An 18,508-nucleotide genomic window follows, 5' to 3' on the forward strand; every position below is an offset into this window, starting at 1 on the left:
TTAGGTGTGCTATGTGGTTTCCATCAGCCAGAGGATCCTGTTGGCTTAGATGTGCTGTGTGGTTTCCATCAGCCACAGGATCCTTTTGGCTTAGGTGTGCTATGTGGTTTCCATCAGCCACAGGATCCTGTTGGCTTAGATGTGCTGTGTGGTTTCCATCAGCCACAGGATCCTGTTGGCTTGGACGTGCTACATGGTTTCCATAAGCCAGAGGATCCTGTTGGCTTAGGTGTGCTACATGGTTTCCATAAGCCAGAGGATCCTGTTGGCTTAGGTGTGCTACGTGGTTTCCATCAGCCAGAGGATCCTGTTGGCTTAGGTGTGCTACGTGGTTTCCATTAGCTACAGGATCACGTTGGCTTGAACGTGCTATGTGGTTTCCATCAGCCACAGGATCACGTTGGCTTAGGTGTGCTATGTGGTTTCCATCAGCCACAGGATCACGTTGGCTTAGGTGTGCTATGTGGTTTCCATCAGCCACAGGATCCTCTTGCCTTAGGTGTGCTAGGTGGTTTCCATCAGCCACAGGATCACGTTGGCTTAGGTGTGCTACGTGGTTTCCATCAGCCAGAGGATCCTGTTGGCTTAGGTGTGCTACGTGGTTTCCATTAGCTACAGGATCACGTTGGCTTGAACGTGCTATGTGGTTTCCATCAGCCACAGGATCACGTTGGCTTAGGTGTGCTATGTGGTTTCCATCAGCCATAGGATCACGTTGGCTTAGGTGTGCTATGTGGTTTCCATCAGCCACAGGATCACGTTGGCTTAGGTGTGCTACGTGGTTTCCATCAGTCACAGGATCACGTTGGCTTAGGTGTGCTATGTGGTTTCCATCAGCCACAGGATCACGTTGGCTTAGGTGTGCTATGTGGTTTCCATCAGCCACAGGATCACGTTGGCTTAGGTGTGCTATGTGGTTTCCATCAGCCACAGGATCCTCTTGCCTTAGGTGTGCTAGGTGGTTTCCATCAGCCACAGGATCACGTTGGCTTAGGTGTGCTACGTGGTTTCCATCAGCCAGAGGATCCTGTTGGCTTAGGTGTGCTACGTGGTTTCCATTAGCTACAGGATCACGTTGGCTTGAACGTGCTATGTGGTTTCCATCAGCCACAGGATCACGTTGGCTTAGGTGTGCTATGTGGTTTCCATCAGCCACAGGATCACGTTGGCTTAGGTGTGCTTTGTGGTTTCCATCAGCCACAGGATCACGTTGGCTTAGGTGTGCTACGTGGTTTCCCTCAGTCACAGGATCACGTTGGCTTAGGTGTGCTACGTGGTTTCCATCAGTCACAGGATCCTCTTGCCTTAGGTGTGCTATGTGGTTTCCATCAGCCACAGGATCGCGTTGGCTTAGGTGTGCTATGTGGTTTCCATCAGCCACAGGATCGCGTTGGCTTAGGTGTGCTATGTGGTTTCCATCAGCCACAGGATCGTGTTGGCTTAGGTGTGCTACGTGGTTTCCATCAGCCACAGGATCACGTTGGCTTAGGTGTGCTACGTGGTTTCCATCAGCCACAGGATCACGTTGGCTTAGGTGTGCTATGTGGTTTCCATCAGCCACAGGATCACGTTGGCTTAGGTGTGCTACGTGGTTTCCATCAGCCACAGGATCACGTTGGCTTAGGTGTGCTATGTGGTTTCCATCAGCCACAGGATCACGTTGGCTTAGGTGTGCTACGTGGTTTCCATCAGCCACAGGATCACGTTGCCTTAGGTGTGCTATGTGGTTTCCATCAGCCACAGGATCATGTTGCCTTAGGTGTGCTATGTGGTTTCCATCAGCCACAGGATCACGTTGGCTTAGGTGTGCTGTGTGGTTTCCATCAGCCACAGGATCGCGTTGGCTTAGGTGTGCTATGCAGTTTCCATCAGCCACAGGATCACGTTGGCTTAGGTGTGCTATGTGGTTTCCATCAGCCAGAGGATCCTGTTGGCTTAGGTGTGCTATGTGGTTTCCATCAGTCACAGGATCACGTTGGCTTAGGTGTGCTATGCAGTTTCCATCAGCCACAGGATTGTGTCGGCTTAGATGTAATGGGTAGTTTCCATCAGTCACAGAATTGTGGATTCTGCTCTAGAACCTGTGTTCTCTTTGGGTTGCACTTTGGCATGTGCACATGAGGGCACATAAAGCTCCCAGGGCCTCTTGGTTGCAGTCCCAGTTCCCTACCTATCTGCCTCCCTGACCACTTTTGGAGTGTCTTCCCTTCACTGCTGTAGAATGTTCTGGACTGGTTGAAGCGCAGGGAGTGTTTGGCATTGCCTGACAGTTGCAGAGTTGCCACAGCGGGACTCTTGGCTGCTGCTTTTAGAGGCCTGGGTGGCAGGCTTGATGGAGGAGAGCTCTTCTGGCCACAAGTGTGCTGATGAACTTTTAGAAGAAGAACCCTAAGTGGGCACTTGCAGTGTGGTGGCACCCCCCTTCCCAGCATGCCTGGAGCCCTGAGGATGAAGGTCTTCCCCTGACTTTTCTCCAGTTTTATAGTTTTATGGTTATGTACCTATGTCTTTGGTCAGGGCCGTCTAGTTGATGTGTGTTGAATTATTTAAAACATTGCCAGAATGTTTTTTGAAGTGGTTGACAGCATTTGGCATTTCCCCAAGAAGTGTGTAAGCTTTCCAGATGCTCCGTGTGCTGAACCACCCTTGGCGTGATGTTTAAAGTTGCAGACATTCTGGCAGGTGTTTGTTAACTGCGCTCACTGATGGGTAGTGACAACACCTGCCTCTGCCTGTCCTTGTTGATGTGCCTGTTCACGTCTTTTGCCCATTAAAATTTCTGTTTAATGAATTTGGGGTTTTCTTTATGCTTTCTGGATGGAAGTCCTCTGTCAGATATGTAAAAGAGGCCAGTCACGATGAGCCTCCCCTGTGATCCCAGGGACTCTAGAAGTGGAGGCAGGAGGATCGTAAGTTCCTAGCCATCCTTACAACTTATCAAGGCCCTGTCTCAGAATAATAAAGAAAAGGCTGGGTTGTGGCTCAGAGGTAGGACACCTCTGGGTTCCAGCCCCACTGCCAAAAAGTAGAGGCAGGGGTTCTCTGTCTGTTGTCATTAGGTCCCTGTTGTGAGTGGATCATGCTTTTGTGCCATGTCTCCATCCTGGCTGCCTAACCCTGGGTGTGTGCAGCACAGCAGGTGCAGGGTCTTGCTCTTGTCCTGCAGCCCTTGTGAACTCCTGTAATGTCCTATGTGTGCAAGGCCCAGGCAGGACACTCTGGCCCTGCTGCACAGTAGTGCAGAAACATGCTCCCCACTGGCGCTTGCTCTTGTCTTGGTAGCTGCTCGTTGTCAGGTTGAGCAAGTTTCTCTCTGTTCCTGGTTTGCTTGTGGTTTTCAATTTACTGTGTGAGTTTTCACTTGTGGGAACTGAACAAAGTAAGCAGTGCCAACCTGAAAGCTGTAGGAGTTGGTAAATTTTCACATTAGCTCTCGTATGCTAGTCATGGCATATTATCCCTGTTGTTTGTTGTTGGGTTTAATTGGCTGATATCTTACTGTGTTAGAATTAGGACCTTATGAAGAATTCTGGTCCATTTTCAAGTGTGCTGCTCTCCTCAAAACTGGGGATGGAACCCAGGGCACTCTACCACTGAGCCACACCCCAGTTCTTTATATTTTTGTTTTGAGACAGGGTCTCACTAAGTTGCTGAGTCTGGCTTCAACCTTGCGATCCCCCTGCCTCCTGAACCACTGGTATCAGAGGTGTGAACCCTGGCTGTGGGCTCATGAGTAGGCTGGTCTGCACTTCCTACTGGACATCAGGGCCCTCACTGGGTATCAGCACCCTCTCCCCTACTCATCAGTCTTCCTTTCTGATCAGCCAGCCCTGGAAGTCACCTGTCTTGCCTGTCTGCTGTCTGAGCACTGGGTGTTACTGACTTTCCTTTCTTCCCTTCCCTGTCCTGCCTGCACTTTTTCTTCCTGCCTCTGAAGCAGAATGTGTAAAAGACAGTGGCATATTAATTGGGTTGTATATTTTGTGGAAAGCAAATTCCATAGCCACAAATCTGGTTTGCGTTGTACTTGATAAAGGTGTTATAACCTAAATCACAGCACCAAACTGACAAATAATTTTATTTTCAGGAGGGTTTGCATTTGTATACGAAGCCCAAGACCTGGGAAGTGGCAGAGAGTATGCGTTGAAGGTAAGAAAGAGTGGCCACGTGCTCCCTGTGGCTCTGCTTCGTTGTGAGGAGACCTCTGGGACTGTTTGCAGGGTGCACCTGCTGCTCAGCCTGTCCATCCTTGTCTCCTTCATGTTCTCAGGGCTCACTTTCAGCTCAGCTCTCCAGCTTGGGTCAAGGACATTTCTGTCCTTCTCTGGGAGCTAGTTGGCCTTGGAGAGAGGCGTGAGAGTGACCGCACCATGGAGTCACGTGCCAAATAGGGGTCTAGGAACCAGAGTGGTTCCAGAGCCCCTGGTGTAGAACGTACGTCCACAGTGCATCTACAGAGCAGGCGTGGGCAGGGCTGGACCTGTGTGCCGGCGGGGGTGGCTCTGGTGTTTCTGAGTAGCAGCAGCAGGCCCAGCTTGCTGAGGTTGGAGGGGCCTGCCTTGCCGGGGGCTCCAAGGAGCCTGATTTGTCACTCCTCAGTGCACGCCCACCTCTCTGTGAGCACCTTCTCTCCTCCTCCTCATGTGTCTTGTTCTCTCTGACCCACTTGGGAGAAGCTCCTGTTTTGTGTTGTTGTATTCTGGGCTCGTCCAGGCCGTTTAGGGATCTCAGCCTCTGTCAGGTCAGGTGTGAAGGTTGAGGGGCACACTCTTACTCCCCGGTGTTTGTCTGAGATAAGGCGTTATGTAAAGTGGAAGGTAAACAGCCTTCCACCTCTTTTCTGTGCTGTTCCCTGGCAGAGGTTACTGTCCAACGAAGAGGAAAAGAACAGAGCCATCATTCAGGAAGTTTGCTTCTTGGTATCCTTTTTCTGGGACTGAGAGCCAGCATGTCACTTAGGGTGGACAGGCTGTGAGCACCAGCGCTGGGAGGCTGCTCTGTGATGTTCTGTTTGAAGTGCTAAAACTGACCTTTTGCTTTTACCAGACTTCCTGTTGGCCATTTCCAGTGAAATGCAATTTTCTTCCCTGTTCTCTGCTTTCAGGGTCATAGTAAAGGATTCACAGGGGAAGGGGGGGGGGTCGTTGTTCCTGAAAGGTCTCCATGCCCACTGGGTGGGCTGATTATCACAGGGAGAGCCCTGCTTTGTCCCTGCCCCTCTGGCCCCAAGAGCTGTGTGGGCAGTTGTGGCACCAGCAGACTTCCCTGTGGCCCACCTCGTTGCCCTCCTGCTCAGCCCTCCTCATCCTGCAGTGACGGCAGGCTTCCTGGGCCCTCAGTTGCTCTCCTTAGCTACATGTGTCCCCCTGCATTGGGGGCTCACCTTCACTGCGGGTTGTCTCCAGGCTGTGGCCAGGGGTGGCGTGGACACAGTCTCTCCTCGCAGCCTCTCCTGTGGACCCAGGGCCTCTGCCTGCCCTCACACACTCTGCCTTCCTGTAGCCCCACCTACCTCTTGCTCTCCTTTCTGCTTGGACGCATTGACGCATTCAGCTGAGGCGACCCAGCTGTTGGGCCTGTGGTCTCTTCACATGTACACACTTATTTCTTAAGTGCACAGAATTGTGAACACATTTATGCACATTCTCCTTTAACAAGACACCTGCAGAAAAAACTTTCTGGCCACCCCAACATCGTCCAGTTCTGCTCTGCAGCATCCATAGGAAAAGAAGAGTCGGACACCGGGCAGGCGGAGTTCCTCCTGCTCACGGAGCTCTGTAAAGGTACGGTCCTCGCAGTCCGCGTTGCCGCTTTCTGACTCCTTCACACAGCTGTAAAGCGTTCCCAGGGTCTCGCCACGACAGCCAAAGGAATGGACTGGCCATCTAGCAGCCTTTGAGCTGCCGAATGGGCTCCTGCGTTTCCCTTCCTGGGCTTCAGACTCCAAGGGGGCAGTCTTGTCACGTCTTTCCAGCATCCAGATGGACTGGCCCGTAGTGCCCTCAGGCCCCTGTGGACAGGGACAAGGAGTGTTGGCAGCACCCTCGGGCTGCTTGGTCTGCACTCTGCAGGCCGGAGCAGTGCCTGGTCAGGAGAGGAGAGGAAGAGACCTTTAGTGGGGTTGTGATCTCACCATGGTCACGCCCAAGAAGGTGGCCTACAGGTAGGACAGGGAGAGGTGCCTCGTGAAAAGCCCCGGGACAGAGGTTGTGTGTGTGATCTTGGGTGGTGCGTGCGGCTCCGTCAGCGAAAGGAAGCTCTGAGGGGCTCCTCCACCAGGGGTTAGGTGCCCAGCGTTTGCTGAGCTGTGTCCCCCCACCCCAGCTCCGTCTCACAGGGTGTGTTACCCATGGCAAGGGAACGCTTTTCTGAGGGACTTGGCCATGGCATGAGGGACAGCTTGTGTGCCCATGGCCAAGGCATGGATGGGGGACAGGGGAAGAGCAGTAGGGAGCCCATGTAGGAAAGGGAGGTCCAGCCATGTGAGAGCTGCCGCCCACCAGCCAGTCCCTCCTGGGCAGTCATGAGCACAGCTGCTGTGATGGCGGGGTGCACACAGCCCACGGTGTAGACAGAGGAGAAGGATGGAGTGGCTCAGGGCAGCACCTGTAGGGAGCAGTGGCCCTGGGCTGAGCAAGGACGCTGGGGTTGCCCTTCTGGGGCACAGGCAGAAGAGGAGTGGGCTACACACTGCTTCTGCACACTGCACGGGTGCCCTGGGCTGGTGGCCTTCACTGGGCAGTGCTTCTCCAGCCCTGTCCTGCCACTGCCCCACTCATCTGCCATTGCTCATCCTGCTGCTGTGGACAGGAGACAAGGCTGTGGGGTCAGGAGCTGCCGGGGCCAAGGAAACGCCGTCAGGTGACAGTGGGGACGTGAATTCCTTAAATTAACTGCAGTGTTTTGTTTGTTTTCTCAGCTTTTTGTCCTGAAGTTTTAAATCTCCAGGAAACGTGCATCAAGTGTGTGGACATGCTAGATCTGTCCGTTGTGACAGGTTCTCACGGTTGCTTCACCTCCCTTGGGTTCTTGTTGAATCATTAAAGATCAGCTGCAGACGTCAGGACCAGGCATTCTTTTTCTTCTTCTTTTTTTTTTAAACCAGGGATTGAACCCACTGGTGCTTAAAAACTGAGCCATGTGCTCCCCAGTCCTTTTTATATTTTATTTAAAGACAAGGTCTCCCTAAGTTGCTGAGGCTGGCTTTGAACTCAGGATCCTCCTGCCTCAGCCTCCCAAGTACCACTGTGCCTGGCCAGGGCCAGGCGTTCTTCACGTACCTGTTGCCCTAGGACAGGGGCGTCTTCATTTTATTTACCTTCCTGAGAGAACCTCCTCAGCTCGATGGCACATCATGTGCAGTGCTTGGTGACGCCAGTCAGCCCCGGAACGCCTTTCCCACGGCAAACCCATCTCCTGTTCTTAGCTCAGGGGCTTGCTGCTTGGAGCTCTGGCCTGTTACCAGTGCGCTCCTGGGTGGGACTGATGGCCAGGTCAGAGGCCCCTGGATCCAGGTCAGGCGGGCTTCCGTCATCCAGTCTGCTCTCCCTGGCCCTGGGGAAGAGGCCCGCGGAGCCGACTGCCTCCCTGAGCAGGACACCTCGTGTGCCGCGGCCCTGGCCGTCTGCATTCCTGGCTTTCTTTGGTTGGAGGAGGGGCGTGGGGCAGCCTGGGTGCTCTGGCTTGTGCTGGGTGGTGCGGAGGAGGCAGCAGCGACTCGGGTGCTGTGGGAAGGGGGTTCGGCCCTACCGCCCAGCCCCCGCTCTTCGAGGCGATCCAGAGCCATGATCATGACGAGCGGGCCAACAGAGCACACCGCAGGGTGCCAGGGGACTCACTGCCAGGCCAGCGGGTGTGGGGCAGCGTGGGGGACAAGCAGGTGACGGGCCCCTGGAGGAGGCCTTGACGGTAGTCTCGCGGGTGGGCTGCAGACCCCACCTGGCAGGTCGTTTCTGATGCTGCGTGGGAAGCGGCCCCATCCTGCGCTGCTGTGGTGAGACCAGAGAGACAAAGGGAAGGGGGTGTTCGGCGGCTTCTCGTCTGCCACGTGTGGAGTCGACGTCTCCCTGAAAACACATCAGTGACCTGTGCCCTTTAATACTTAACGCTCTGGGCCCTGCCAGAGGCCTGGTGGTTACCCTGCCTATCTCAGGCCTGGTCAAATGTTCTCACGCCCCCCACTTCTTTTGAGGGTGCCCTCATTCCTGTGAGGCTTTCTCTGAGGGCCCCCACTCCTCCAAGGGCCCCCATTCCTCTGAAGGTACCGTCATTTCTCTGAGGGCCCCTGACCCCTCCTCCCGCCCAAGAGTTCCCAGTTCTGGGGTGATGCAGATCTTGGCAAGCAGGTGGGATTTGGGGCAAGGAGAGGTTTGGCTCCGGTGGGCATGAGACCCAGGGTGGGCTGGCTGGCAGGCTGAGCCTGAGGTGGTTGTGGCTGGGGTACCACAGGCTGCTCAGATACGTCTAGAATCCCAAGTGACCATACAGACTGCAGGGGAAGGGGTCTGCCTGGGCCGTGCTGTGGACATGGGCCTGGGGCTTCTGCTGAAAAGTCCAGTATAGGAAGGCCTAGCTACTGAGTTAAAGTGAGGCCAGAGGTGGCACGAGTGGACATTCTGTCCTCGTAAGGGTGGTAAAGGCACTGAGTGTGGAAGCAGTCCTCCAGAACAGCGAATCCTGACTGCGCACCTCCCCACACCCTGCTGTGCACACTGCTGTGTGCAGCCCCAGGTATTGTCCAGGGAAAGAGCTGGACTTGGGTGAAGTCAGAGCCAAGTACAGGCGTTTGCCAGGCGGGAAGTGAGTCCTGTGAGGGTGCTTTTTAGGTGGGGTGACTGGGGAAGGCTCCTGGTTGGGAATGTCTGGGCTGCGGGTCGAAGGCGGAAGCTTGGGCCTCCCACCCCAGAGCCGCAGGTGGGAGTCTTCTGCAGCCCTGGGTGTGGGACGCTCTCTGCAGTGAGATGAGTGTGCTTCTCGTGCGGTCCCCCTGCGGCCATGTGGCTTCAGGGTGTGCACCTGGGGGCCTCTCGGGCATGGCTGTGTCCTTGCTCTGGTCCTGAGTGGGGTCCTCTGCCCTGAGGAGAGTGGGTTGTTGGGGTGCTGGGGTCTCAGGTGGGGCAGGGCGAGGGGACTCTAACTGGAAGGGGAGTCCTGGGAAATGAAGGCAGGCTGGGTGTGAGCAGCCTGTGGAGGCCCCGTGGCTGTTCCTGGGGCGACGGGCAGTGGCCCAGCCCCCAGTCTGGTCCTCAGCTGTGGTGGGCTGGCCAGCTCAACCCGAGATTCCTAGTCTGGCCAGGCCATGAGCTGCTGGGCAGTGCCCACCACGGTGGACCTGTGGTCCCTGGGCTGCAGAGGCACGGCGGGGATGTGGGAGTCCATGTGCCTGTACAGTTGGTAGGGTCAGGGCTGCAGTGGTTGTGCAGGTCTTGCAGTGGGTGAGTGGCTGTTTGTTCTGTTCATGCCGAGTGGTACCGCACCCCTGAGCTCCACCCCAGCCCGTAGCCAGGTCTGACCTAAGCAGTCAGCGGCAGCCTCACTGCGGACGTTGGAATCTCCTGTGTGCAGTCCTTTTCTTGGTGGCCTGATGGCATTCTTCCGTAGTGCTGGGACCTTGGTCCTTCGCCCAGCTGCAGGCATGTCTCCTTACTCAGGACTCTGCACTGAGATGATTGTGCTTCTCGTGCTATCCCCAGGCTGCCTCACACTAGCGCCCACTGCCAAACTACCCAGTCCCTGCCCCTGCCCTGGAAATGTCCCCCACCCAGGGCTGCAGTGATGCCTCCTCTTCACAGACCTTTCTGCAGCCACTGGAGAATGGCTGGGAATGGGGCTGGATGGACAGGCTGGGCCCTGACTGTGGGGTCAGGAACAGCACGGGCACCCAGCAGTCAAGGTTGGACCTGAGCACCCTGTTGGAAGCACGTGGCATCTTTCAGCCCCGGGGTGATTAAATGTACTTATCTCTTTTAGGGCAGCTGGTGGAATTTCTAAAGAGAGTTGAATCTAAAGGCCCTCTGTCCTGTGACACCATTCTGAAGATCTTTTACCAGACGTGCAGAGCAGTGCAGCACATGCACAGACAGAAGCCACCTGTCATCCACAGAGACCTCAAGGTACCAGCTGCCATCGCAAGTGCTTGCTGGGTCCCTTCCTGCGCCATGTCCTCACTGGGGTGCAGTGAGGCTTTGTGGTTGCTCCCTCTGGTTTCTTGGGTCCTCTCACCCAAGCCACTCAGCTCTGGACCAGCACTCCTTGCTCTCCCTGGTTGTCCCTGCCTGCAGTGCCTGGGCAGATGCCCTGCCGTCTCCCACCCTGCGGGCCTGCACACGGCCTTCTGCGGGGGCTGCCGCGTGTCCTGACTGCCCGTGTCGGTGAGGTCAAGGGCCATGCGTGGTCGCCAGTCCTCTTCTTCAGTCCTCTTCCTGCAGCTTTGCCTCTGCTTTCCTGTCACTCGCGTGTTGGCTCGTGGGAACTCGCCTGTGTTCCTGAAGCACGTGCCACAGAGTCCTCGGTGGCGGCCTAGTGTTCACTCCCCTGTCCTTTCTTTTAAAAGACCAAGATTCTGTGAGAATCATCCAGCGTCCATGAAACTCGTCCTTGTCCTCATTCCTTCTCACTGGGCAGTTATTTCTGCTGGAGAGTCTTGAAGCCCTCTCACTGCAGGGTGCTGAGCGCACATCTTTGGGGGAATAAGGGGTGTTTCTTAGTCCATTGTAGCACTGTTGTCACCCAGCAAATGAATGTCACCTGGAGCTTCACCTCAGGCCTGGTCTGTTGCCAGCTTCCTCAGTTTTCCCTAAAGTGTTGTGGCCCCTGAAGTCTGAGCCTGGAGCAGCCGCCCCCATGACGGCTTTCGAGCAGCTCAGGTCCTCTGGGCAGACCCTCTGAGTGCTCAGTCAACCTTTCCTGCGTCTGGTTCTGTCACCTGGAATTGGCTCTGTGGCACAAGGTGGGCAGCGGTCTCTCCACCCCCTCACCCACCTCCGCACAGGTGGGACTTTCCCAGCTGGCTGGGCTGCCTCCTCTCCTGGGATCTCTGGCTTTGTGTGCATGGGAGACCCCAATATGGAGCTGCCCGCTGGGCCATGGCCCTGAGGCCCTGCTGCAGCTCTCCTGGGCTCTGGAGGCAGTTTCTACTGCACGATCTGGTTGGGGCAAGTTCTGTTGCCATGTCCTCCCTGGAAGCTCTGCCTTCCACCTCTGAACCATGGTGAGCCCAACCTGCATGCGCCCTGAGAGAGGCCTAGAGAGGCCTGGGGAATCGGCTGAGGTGATGAGTTGCCCTGGTCCCCCCACCACCTCCCTGGACTGTCCCTTCCCGGTGGCCTGCTGACTTTGGGTGTGGCCTGCTCCTGGCGTGGCCAGAGACCCTGCTTCTCCTCCTCCCTCTTCCCTCCCTCTTGTACTTGTCTTTCTTTTTTGAACCATTTTATCCACCACACTGAGTACTTTTAGCAAGAAGGTGTTTTGAGGTTCTGAGACTCCTGGTTTCCAGAACCCACAGTGCCTGAGGCCCCACTCGGACGTGGGGAACTAAGGACTCTCCCTGGGCCAGCCTTTCACCCCCAGTGGCTCTCATTGGACACCAGTGGAGGGTGGGTTTTTCGTGGCATGAGGCATCTTCTGGCTTATATCTTTTAAGTGCAGTGAGTTGTGTGTTCTTCTGTGTGTGTTAAGGAAAGTAAAGAGCACAGTCCGTGAGGTTGAGCAGGAGTCAGTTTGTGAGCTTGGCCTGGGCCATCATCGTTTGTCCTCTGAGTAAGAGGCGCTCCTGTTCCACAGTGTCCTGTGGCCTCTGCTGCCTGCACACAGCCCCGTCCAGGCTCTTCCCCCAGGTGCTGCCTGCTGTGCAGTGGGCTCACGCATTGCAGGCACTCAGCAGGGCCTCCGGCCTCCTTTCACGCTGACCCCTGTGTCTTGACTTCCTCCGCTGCTGTGGGCTCTGCACCTGCCCAGGGCAGTGTGCTTTTCTGCCCTGGGACATCAGGAGCGGATTTGTGTGGCACACGTTCTTCTGTGCCTGATGCTTTCACTCAGTGCTCCACATGAGACGTGCCTGCCTTATGTGTGGCCCTGCCTCCTGGGCATCTGTCGTGGGCATACACTTCCACGCTGCTCTGGTGGCATGTCATCTGTCTGCTTGCCTAGTTTGTGGTGGACTGCTGCTCTGTGCCCGCTGGCCCATGGAGAGGGCACCCTCTGTGGGCAGGAGGTGCGGGTGCTGTGGCTGGAGGGCGTGGGTCAATCCTGGCAGTTCCCACCTGGCTTTCTGCTCACCTGCCCTTGGTACTGCAGATGCTGCGACTCGGCAGCTTGTGGCTGTGTCCCGTCAGTGAGACGGGCTGGCTTCTCGTTGTGCTGTTTTTGGAGTCCTCTTGAGCGAGGTCCCTGTCTCCGTCGTCCTCTCCCTGAGGTGTGCAGACGTGTGTGTGGCTGTGTGCAGGTCTCTGGCCGCACTCCTGCTCTTAGGGAAGGTCCCGTGTCGAGTGTTCCTCCTGTAACCCAGAGCCTCTAGGCACTCTGCACAGGCATGCATTGCTGTCTTCCTGAGGAGGCCGTTCTGTCCCAGAGGAAGTGGCCTTGTGTGCTGTCTTCTAGAGGACTCGTGGTTTTGCCTTGAGCTTAGGGGTGTCAGCACCTGACCCTCCTGCATAGGGACCAAGTCGCCATCCTCTCCCTTGTCCCCATGGTGCCACCTTGTCATGAGCATGGCATCTTGGTGGTGCTCTTGGACCAGGCTCCCTGTCCTGGTACCAGAGCCTCCTGAAGGCCTGAGTCTGGCCTCTAGGGTTGGGGCCTCTCTAGCCCTCTGACTTTCCATGCAGAGTCTCTAGGTTGGGGCCTCTCTGGCCCTCTGGCTTTCCATGCAGAGTCTTTAGGTTGGGCCTCTCTGGCCCTCTGACTTTCCATGCAGAGTCTCTAGGTTGGGCCTCTCTGGCCCTCTGACTTTCCATGCAGAGTCTCTAGGTTGGGCCTCTCTGGCCCTCTGACTTTCCATGCAGAGTCTCTAGGTTGGGCCTCTCTGGCCCTCTGACTTTCCATGCAGAGTCTCTAGGTTGGGCCTCTCTGGCCCTCTGACTTTCCATGCAGAGTCTCTAGGTTGGGCCTCTCTGGCCCTCTGACTTTCCATGCAGAGTCTCTAGGTTGGGCCCTCTCTAGCCCTCTGACTTTCCATGCAGAGTCTCTAGGTTGGGGCCTCTCTAGCCCTCTGGCTTTCCATGCAGAGTCTCTAGGTTGGGCCTCTCTGGCCCTCTGACTTTCCATGCAGAGTCTCTAGGTTGGGCCTCTCTGGCCCTCTGACTTTCCATGCAGAGTCTCTAGGTTGGGCCTCTCTGGCCCTCTGACTTTCCATGCAGAGTCTCTAGGTTGGGGCCTCTCTGGCCCTCTGACTTTCCATGCAGAGTCTCTAGGTTGGGCCTCTCTGGCCCTCTGACTTTCCATGCAGAGTCTCTAGGTTGGGCCTCTCTGGCCCTCTGACTTTCCATGCAGAGTCTCTAGGTTGGGGCCTCTCTAGCCCTCTGACTTTCCATGCAGAGTCTCTAGGTTGGGCCTCTCTGGCCCTCTGACTTTCCATGCAGAGTCTCTAGGTTGGGCCTCTCTGGCCCTCTGACTTTCCATGCAGAGTCTCTAGGTTGGGCCTCTCTGGCCCTCTGACTTTTCATGCAGAGTCTCTAGGTTGGGCCCTCTCTAGCCCTCTGGCTTTCCATGCAGAGTCTCTAGGGTTGGGGCCTCTCTGGCCCTCTGGCTTTCCATGGAGATTGTTGAATCATTTTTTCAAGTTTCACCCAAAAACTTTTGAGAATTTCATCAGAATTTTTGACTGCCATGCAGGGGTTGACAGACTCATTCGGCAAACAGCCAGACTTTAGAATTAGGACCATGGCCCTGCTCGCTGCTGGGTTTTAGTGCATAGAAAGCCTAACATCATGAGTGGGTACGGCTGGTGCCAGTAGAACCATGGACTGGAGTTGGGATTTCATGTGATTTTGTGTGCTGTGAAATGTAATCTTTCTTTGATTTTTCTAGTCATTAAAAAAGTAAGGGCTGAAGTTGTGGCTCAGTGGTGAAGCACTTGCCTGGCATGTGTCAGGCCCTGGGTTTGATACTCAGCAGCACATATAAATAAATAAAAAAGATCCATTGACAACTAAAAAAATATTTTAAAAAATGTAAAAACTGGGCTGGTGGTGTAGCTCAGAGGCAGAGCACTTTCCTAGCATGTGCAAGACCCTGGGTTCCAACCCCAATACTGCATAAATAAATAAAATAACAGCATAAAAGCCTTCCTGGCTGGTGGCTGCCAGGGTGGACTTGGGATCCTGAACTGCCACCCCTGCCTGCAGCCCGTGGGGTAGGTTTGACGTCCTTAAGCTGCTCCTCATGTGGGAGCGTGTGCAGTTGTGTATGTGGGATTTGAAAGTGCACCTCATTTCATGCTTTTTGCACAGGAGGTCTTTGCCCACCTTTTCTTAGGTTCCTAGGCTCTGGATGTGTTCAGTATAGTCGTAAAGGGCACCTTCTGTTCTCTCATCTTCCCACTTTCCTGAAGGCTCAGTGTGGGTCTCATGTTGTTGATTTGGGTTATCTGTTTGATTTATGGTTGATTTTAACTTTTTAAAAATTTTCTGAATTGAGACTGAGGCAGGAGGATCGCAAGTTCAAAGCCAGCCTCAGCAATTTAGCAAGACCCTATCTCTAAATAAAATGCAAAAAAGGCTAAGGATGTGGCTCAGTGGTTAAGGCCCCCTGGGTTCAATCCCTGCTACCAAAAAAAAAAAAAAAAAAAAGAAGAAGAAGAAGAAGAAAGAAAGACAATTTCCCGAACTGTGCATTTTATTAAAACTTGCCTATGTTGCTTCTGCTCAGAAAGAACTTATAACCTAGCATTGCCTCCCTGGAGGACAGCCTCTGCTGCCCTCCATGGGTCCCTCACTCCTGCAGGACCTGCCACTGACTGTTGCCCCGCCTGCAGCAACTTCTACACCTGCTGTGGGTGTGGAGCTGCTACGCCTGCACAGCTGCGGTGCTTCAGGCCCTGAGTCCTCAGCTGGCCCTGTGGCCAGCAGCCTGACTTGGTGCAGAGGGACTGTCTGGTGGGTTGCTGGTCCTGTCTCTTGGCTCCCATTGGCTTCTGCTGAGATCTGGGCTCTGTCTGCACCCCAAGTTCATAAGGACTGTCTTCTGGAATTTTGCAGGTTGAGAACTTACTGCTCAGCAATCAGGGGACCATTAAGCTGTGCGACTTCGGCAGCGCCACGACCATCTCTCATTACCCTGACTACAGCTGGAGCGCCCAGAGGCGAGCCATGGTGGAGGAGGAGGTGAGGCTTGCCACCAGAGCGCTGCTCCTAGGACTTCCGCAGTCCTTTTCTTCCCCTGGCGTTCTGAGCCTGGTGAGCCTGGCGAGCCCTTGTGTGGGAGGCTGAGCGTGTCCCCGTGAACTGTGACTGGGCCTGGCGTCCCGGAGCCCCCACCCTGCTGCAGGCTGCCCTCCATCTGCTTCCGTGGACTGCTTCTCACCCTCTTCCTCACAGCAGATGCTCTGAACATCTTCACGCCTGTTTCCCTTGGGGGCTCACTGGTGGTCAGTGCACACAAGCCATGCCATCGTTCGTGATGTTGTGCAGTTATCGCCACCACCCACCTCTTGTTTTTAGGAGTACAGCTCCACGTGGCTCTGTCCAGGAGACCCTGCGGTGGGCTGGGCTGCACCATGGCTTGTGTGCTCTGTAGCTTGAACTCACAGTGTGTGTGAATCACACAAACAGAACGGTTCAGAGCAGAGCCACAGACTGGGGCAAGGACTCTGACGGAAGGCTTCAGAGGACAGAGGGGAGGTGCCCCTGCTGTGGGGCGTTGTGCCTGGAGGCTCGGCCCCCATCGGTCTGTCCTGCTGGGTGCTGCCAGGTGGAGCTTACCTTGTGGCCAGGTTGCTCTGCGCAGGAGCGTGTGCCGCCTTCCAGTGCTGCAGGTGGTATGGGAGGAGGCATCCCTGCTCCTGCTCGCTGCCTGAGACGCAGGCTTTACCAAAGGGATGTGGGCTCCTGGGAGCCGTGCTTCCTGGTCTTCCCCTTTTGCCACGGGCCACACACTGAGTGCCCACCCGTGTCCTCTCAGGTTGTTTGGCAGAGCGTGAAGCCTTGGGAGGAATTGGGTTATGTGTGGAGCTGGCTGGTGCACAGGGAGGAGGCCTGACCCTTGCTGGGAGCCTCACAGCCCCACTCCCCACAAGAGTGTGGGGAGGAGGTCCCATGGCCTCGCTTCCGAGGATCTGGTTCCAGTGGTGTTGGTGCTGTTACCCTCTCCAGCGTGGACAGAGGCCATAGGACGCTGTGTCTGGTTGTTCCTAGAGCACATGCTCTCAGCCATCCCCCACACAGTGCCCAGCCATAGGGGTGCTGAGCCTGGCTGCCCCGCGTCGGCCTGCAGTGGCAGATTCCCGCAGCCGTCTGTGCTGCCCCAAGCCACAGAGGCTCTGCATGTGGCTGAAGCAGGAGCCCACGTCTGCATGCCTGTCGTCATTGGAACTGTGGCACCATGTTTTTCCTAGTGACCTTGTGTCCTTGATTGTGGTACAAGGATGTCCTCGATCCGCCTCATGTTGGCTCCAGTTCAGGTTTCTCCATCTGCTGCGGTTTAAGACGGTTCATTGGGCTGGGTTGTGGCTCGTTGATAGAGGACTTGCCCAGCATGTATGAGGCCCTGGGTTCCATCCTCAGCACCACATAAAAATGAAGGTATTGTGTCCACCTACAACTAAAAAAATATATGTATATACATATGGTTCATCCTCCTGAAACTCAGGTTGGAGTTTACCCCTCCTGAGGCCCTGGGAGGATGGAGGCTGATCCGACCCTGGGCCTTTGGAGGGCCATCAAGGTCAGACGGCTCATCAGGGTGGAGCCCTTTGGTGGCTTTATGAGAAGGGAGAGCTGTGCGTGGCTGTGTGCCACACAGAAGGCAGCGCACAGGACATGTTGCCAACTCTACATGCGATGCCCTGGGCCGCCTCGGTACTCTGCCAGCAAGGTGACTGCCACAGGTGTGCAGCTCTGACTTCAGGCCGGAACCGGGACCAGAGCAGCCCTCTGGTGCATGCCCGGACTGTGGCGTTGTGTCAGTGTGATAGAGAATGGCTCTCACCGTCCTCTGGCTGGCAACCGTGGCGTACTGATTGCTTTCTGATGCCCCAAGACCCTGAGATCGCCTGCCTCTGACACACCAGAGCAAATGTGCTCACGGGTGTGCACATGCACATGCATGTGTTCCATGTGAACAGTGTGACCTCAGTGCACAACCACAGGTCTATGCCACGCCTCCACATCAGCTGGCCCCACAGGGCTCCTGGCCCTGCTCCCTCCTCCTTTGCAAGAGCTCGGCTACCAGCGTGTTGCTGACATGGAGTTTTCCCAGATTCTGCCCTCGTGCTATCGGGCTGAGCCCAGAGCTCCAGCAAGATTGCTCCTCACTCCTTTGACGGACAGAGTGCTTTTGGGAGCAGTTGCCAGGTGCCCTCCCATCGCAGCTTCCAGTGCCCGCTGCTCAGTTTCCTCTGGGTCCTGGAGGTGCCACCCTCCCACTCTGCCCTGCTCTGGGGCTGCCATTTTCCCTCGTCCTGAAGTGGTCTGCAGCGGGTTGCTGAGGTTGTCTTGTTTCCTTTGCTCGTGAACGCTGGTTGGCGCTGCACACCACACCTGCACCCAGCCCGTGGCTGCCTGCACACCACCCTCAGGTTGTCCCTCGTGGACCAAGGTCTGTCAGAGGACGGTCCACCCTGTGTCCACCCTGCTTCCACCAGGGTCCGGTTGCCTGCTGCTGTGTGGCTCCTGAGTGTTGGCTCTGTCCCGTGGCATCTGTGCCTTGGGGTGGCGTGTGTGTCTGAGCTGTGCACCAAGATTCTTATTTCCCTGGCTGTGGGTGTGTGGCCCTCTTGAGTATGTGGGCTCAGTTCTTAGACATGACCAGCCAGCGCACGCGGCCATCTCTCTTGTTACAGAAGGTTTCTGTTCCCACTAGTGTCCATGTGGAAGCTTTCATCAGCGCAGCACCCCAGCTCACTAGGGCCATGCCCTCCTGCAGTTGGTCTGCACGTAGTGCCTGGGGTGGGCTCTGCTGGCTGAGATGCACCTCTCCTGAGCAGACAGAGCAGGGTCCTGGAGCCCAGTGCTTTGGTGTAGTTGTCTGTTAAACGTGGGTGGCCAAAGCCTCTGGGACTCCATGGGAGGACAGAGCACTGCCCAGCTGTGGTAGAGTTTAGAAAGTTGCAGGGCTTCTATGTGAAACAAAAAACAGTGCTTTCAAGTAACTTTTGCTCTAAAATACTTGTGTTTTTCTTCAGATCACAAGGAACACCACACCCATGTACAGAACCCCAGAAATCGTAGACCTGTACTCCAACTTCCCCATCGGAGAGAAGCAGGACATCTGGGTGAGGCTGGCGTGCCTAGTGGTGCCTGGCTTGGGTGGGCCTGCAGAGCCTAGCAAACCTGTCCCCTGGGCTTCCTTTGCT

General features: G+C 55.7%; 1 protein-coding gene and 1 long non-coding RNA gene across 6 annotated transcripts in view; both read left to right on the forward strand.

Annotated features, from left to right (window-relative positions):
- The window catches only part of GAK (cyclin G associated kinase), a 53,370-nt gene that overhangs the window by 3,829 nt on the left and 31,033 nt on the right, over window positions 1–18,508 (forward strand). For 4 of the 5 annotated variants that reach the window (XM_079154868.1, XM_079154870.1, XM_079154869.1 and 1 more), the window contains exons 2-7: window positions 4,088–4,149; window positions 4,860–4,919; window positions 5,669–5,783; window positions 9,970–10,112; window positions 15,195–15,320; window positions 18,338–18,427. In XM_079154868.1, the coding sequence (XP_079010994.1) occupies window positions 4,088–4,149; window positions 4,860–4,919; window positions 5,669–5,783; window positions 9,970–10,112; window positions 15,195–15,320; window positions 18,338–18,427 (596 nt within the window). Of the gene's footprint in view, window positions 1–4,087; window positions 4,150–4,261; window positions 4,435–4,859; window positions 4,920–5,668; window positions 5,784–9,969; window positions 10,113–15,194; window positions 15,321–18,337; window positions 18,428–18,508 lie in introns of those variants that run through there. The other variant, XM_079154872.1, reaches the window with a different exon arrangement.
- Window positions 12,559–15,175, forward strand: LOC306670226. The gene is made up of 3 exons (XR_013766350.1): window positions 12,559–12,788; window positions 13,365–13,409; window positions 13,720–15,175. It is a non-coding gene; the product is annotated as an uncharacterized lncRNA (long non-coding RNA).

Source organism: Sciurus vulgaris (assembly GCF_902686455.1).
Source record: "Sciurus vulgaris genome assembly, chromosome: 9".
Classification (NCBI taxonomy): Eukaryota; Metazoa; Chordata; class Mammalia; order Rodentia; family Sciuridae; genus Sciurus; species Sciurus vulgaris.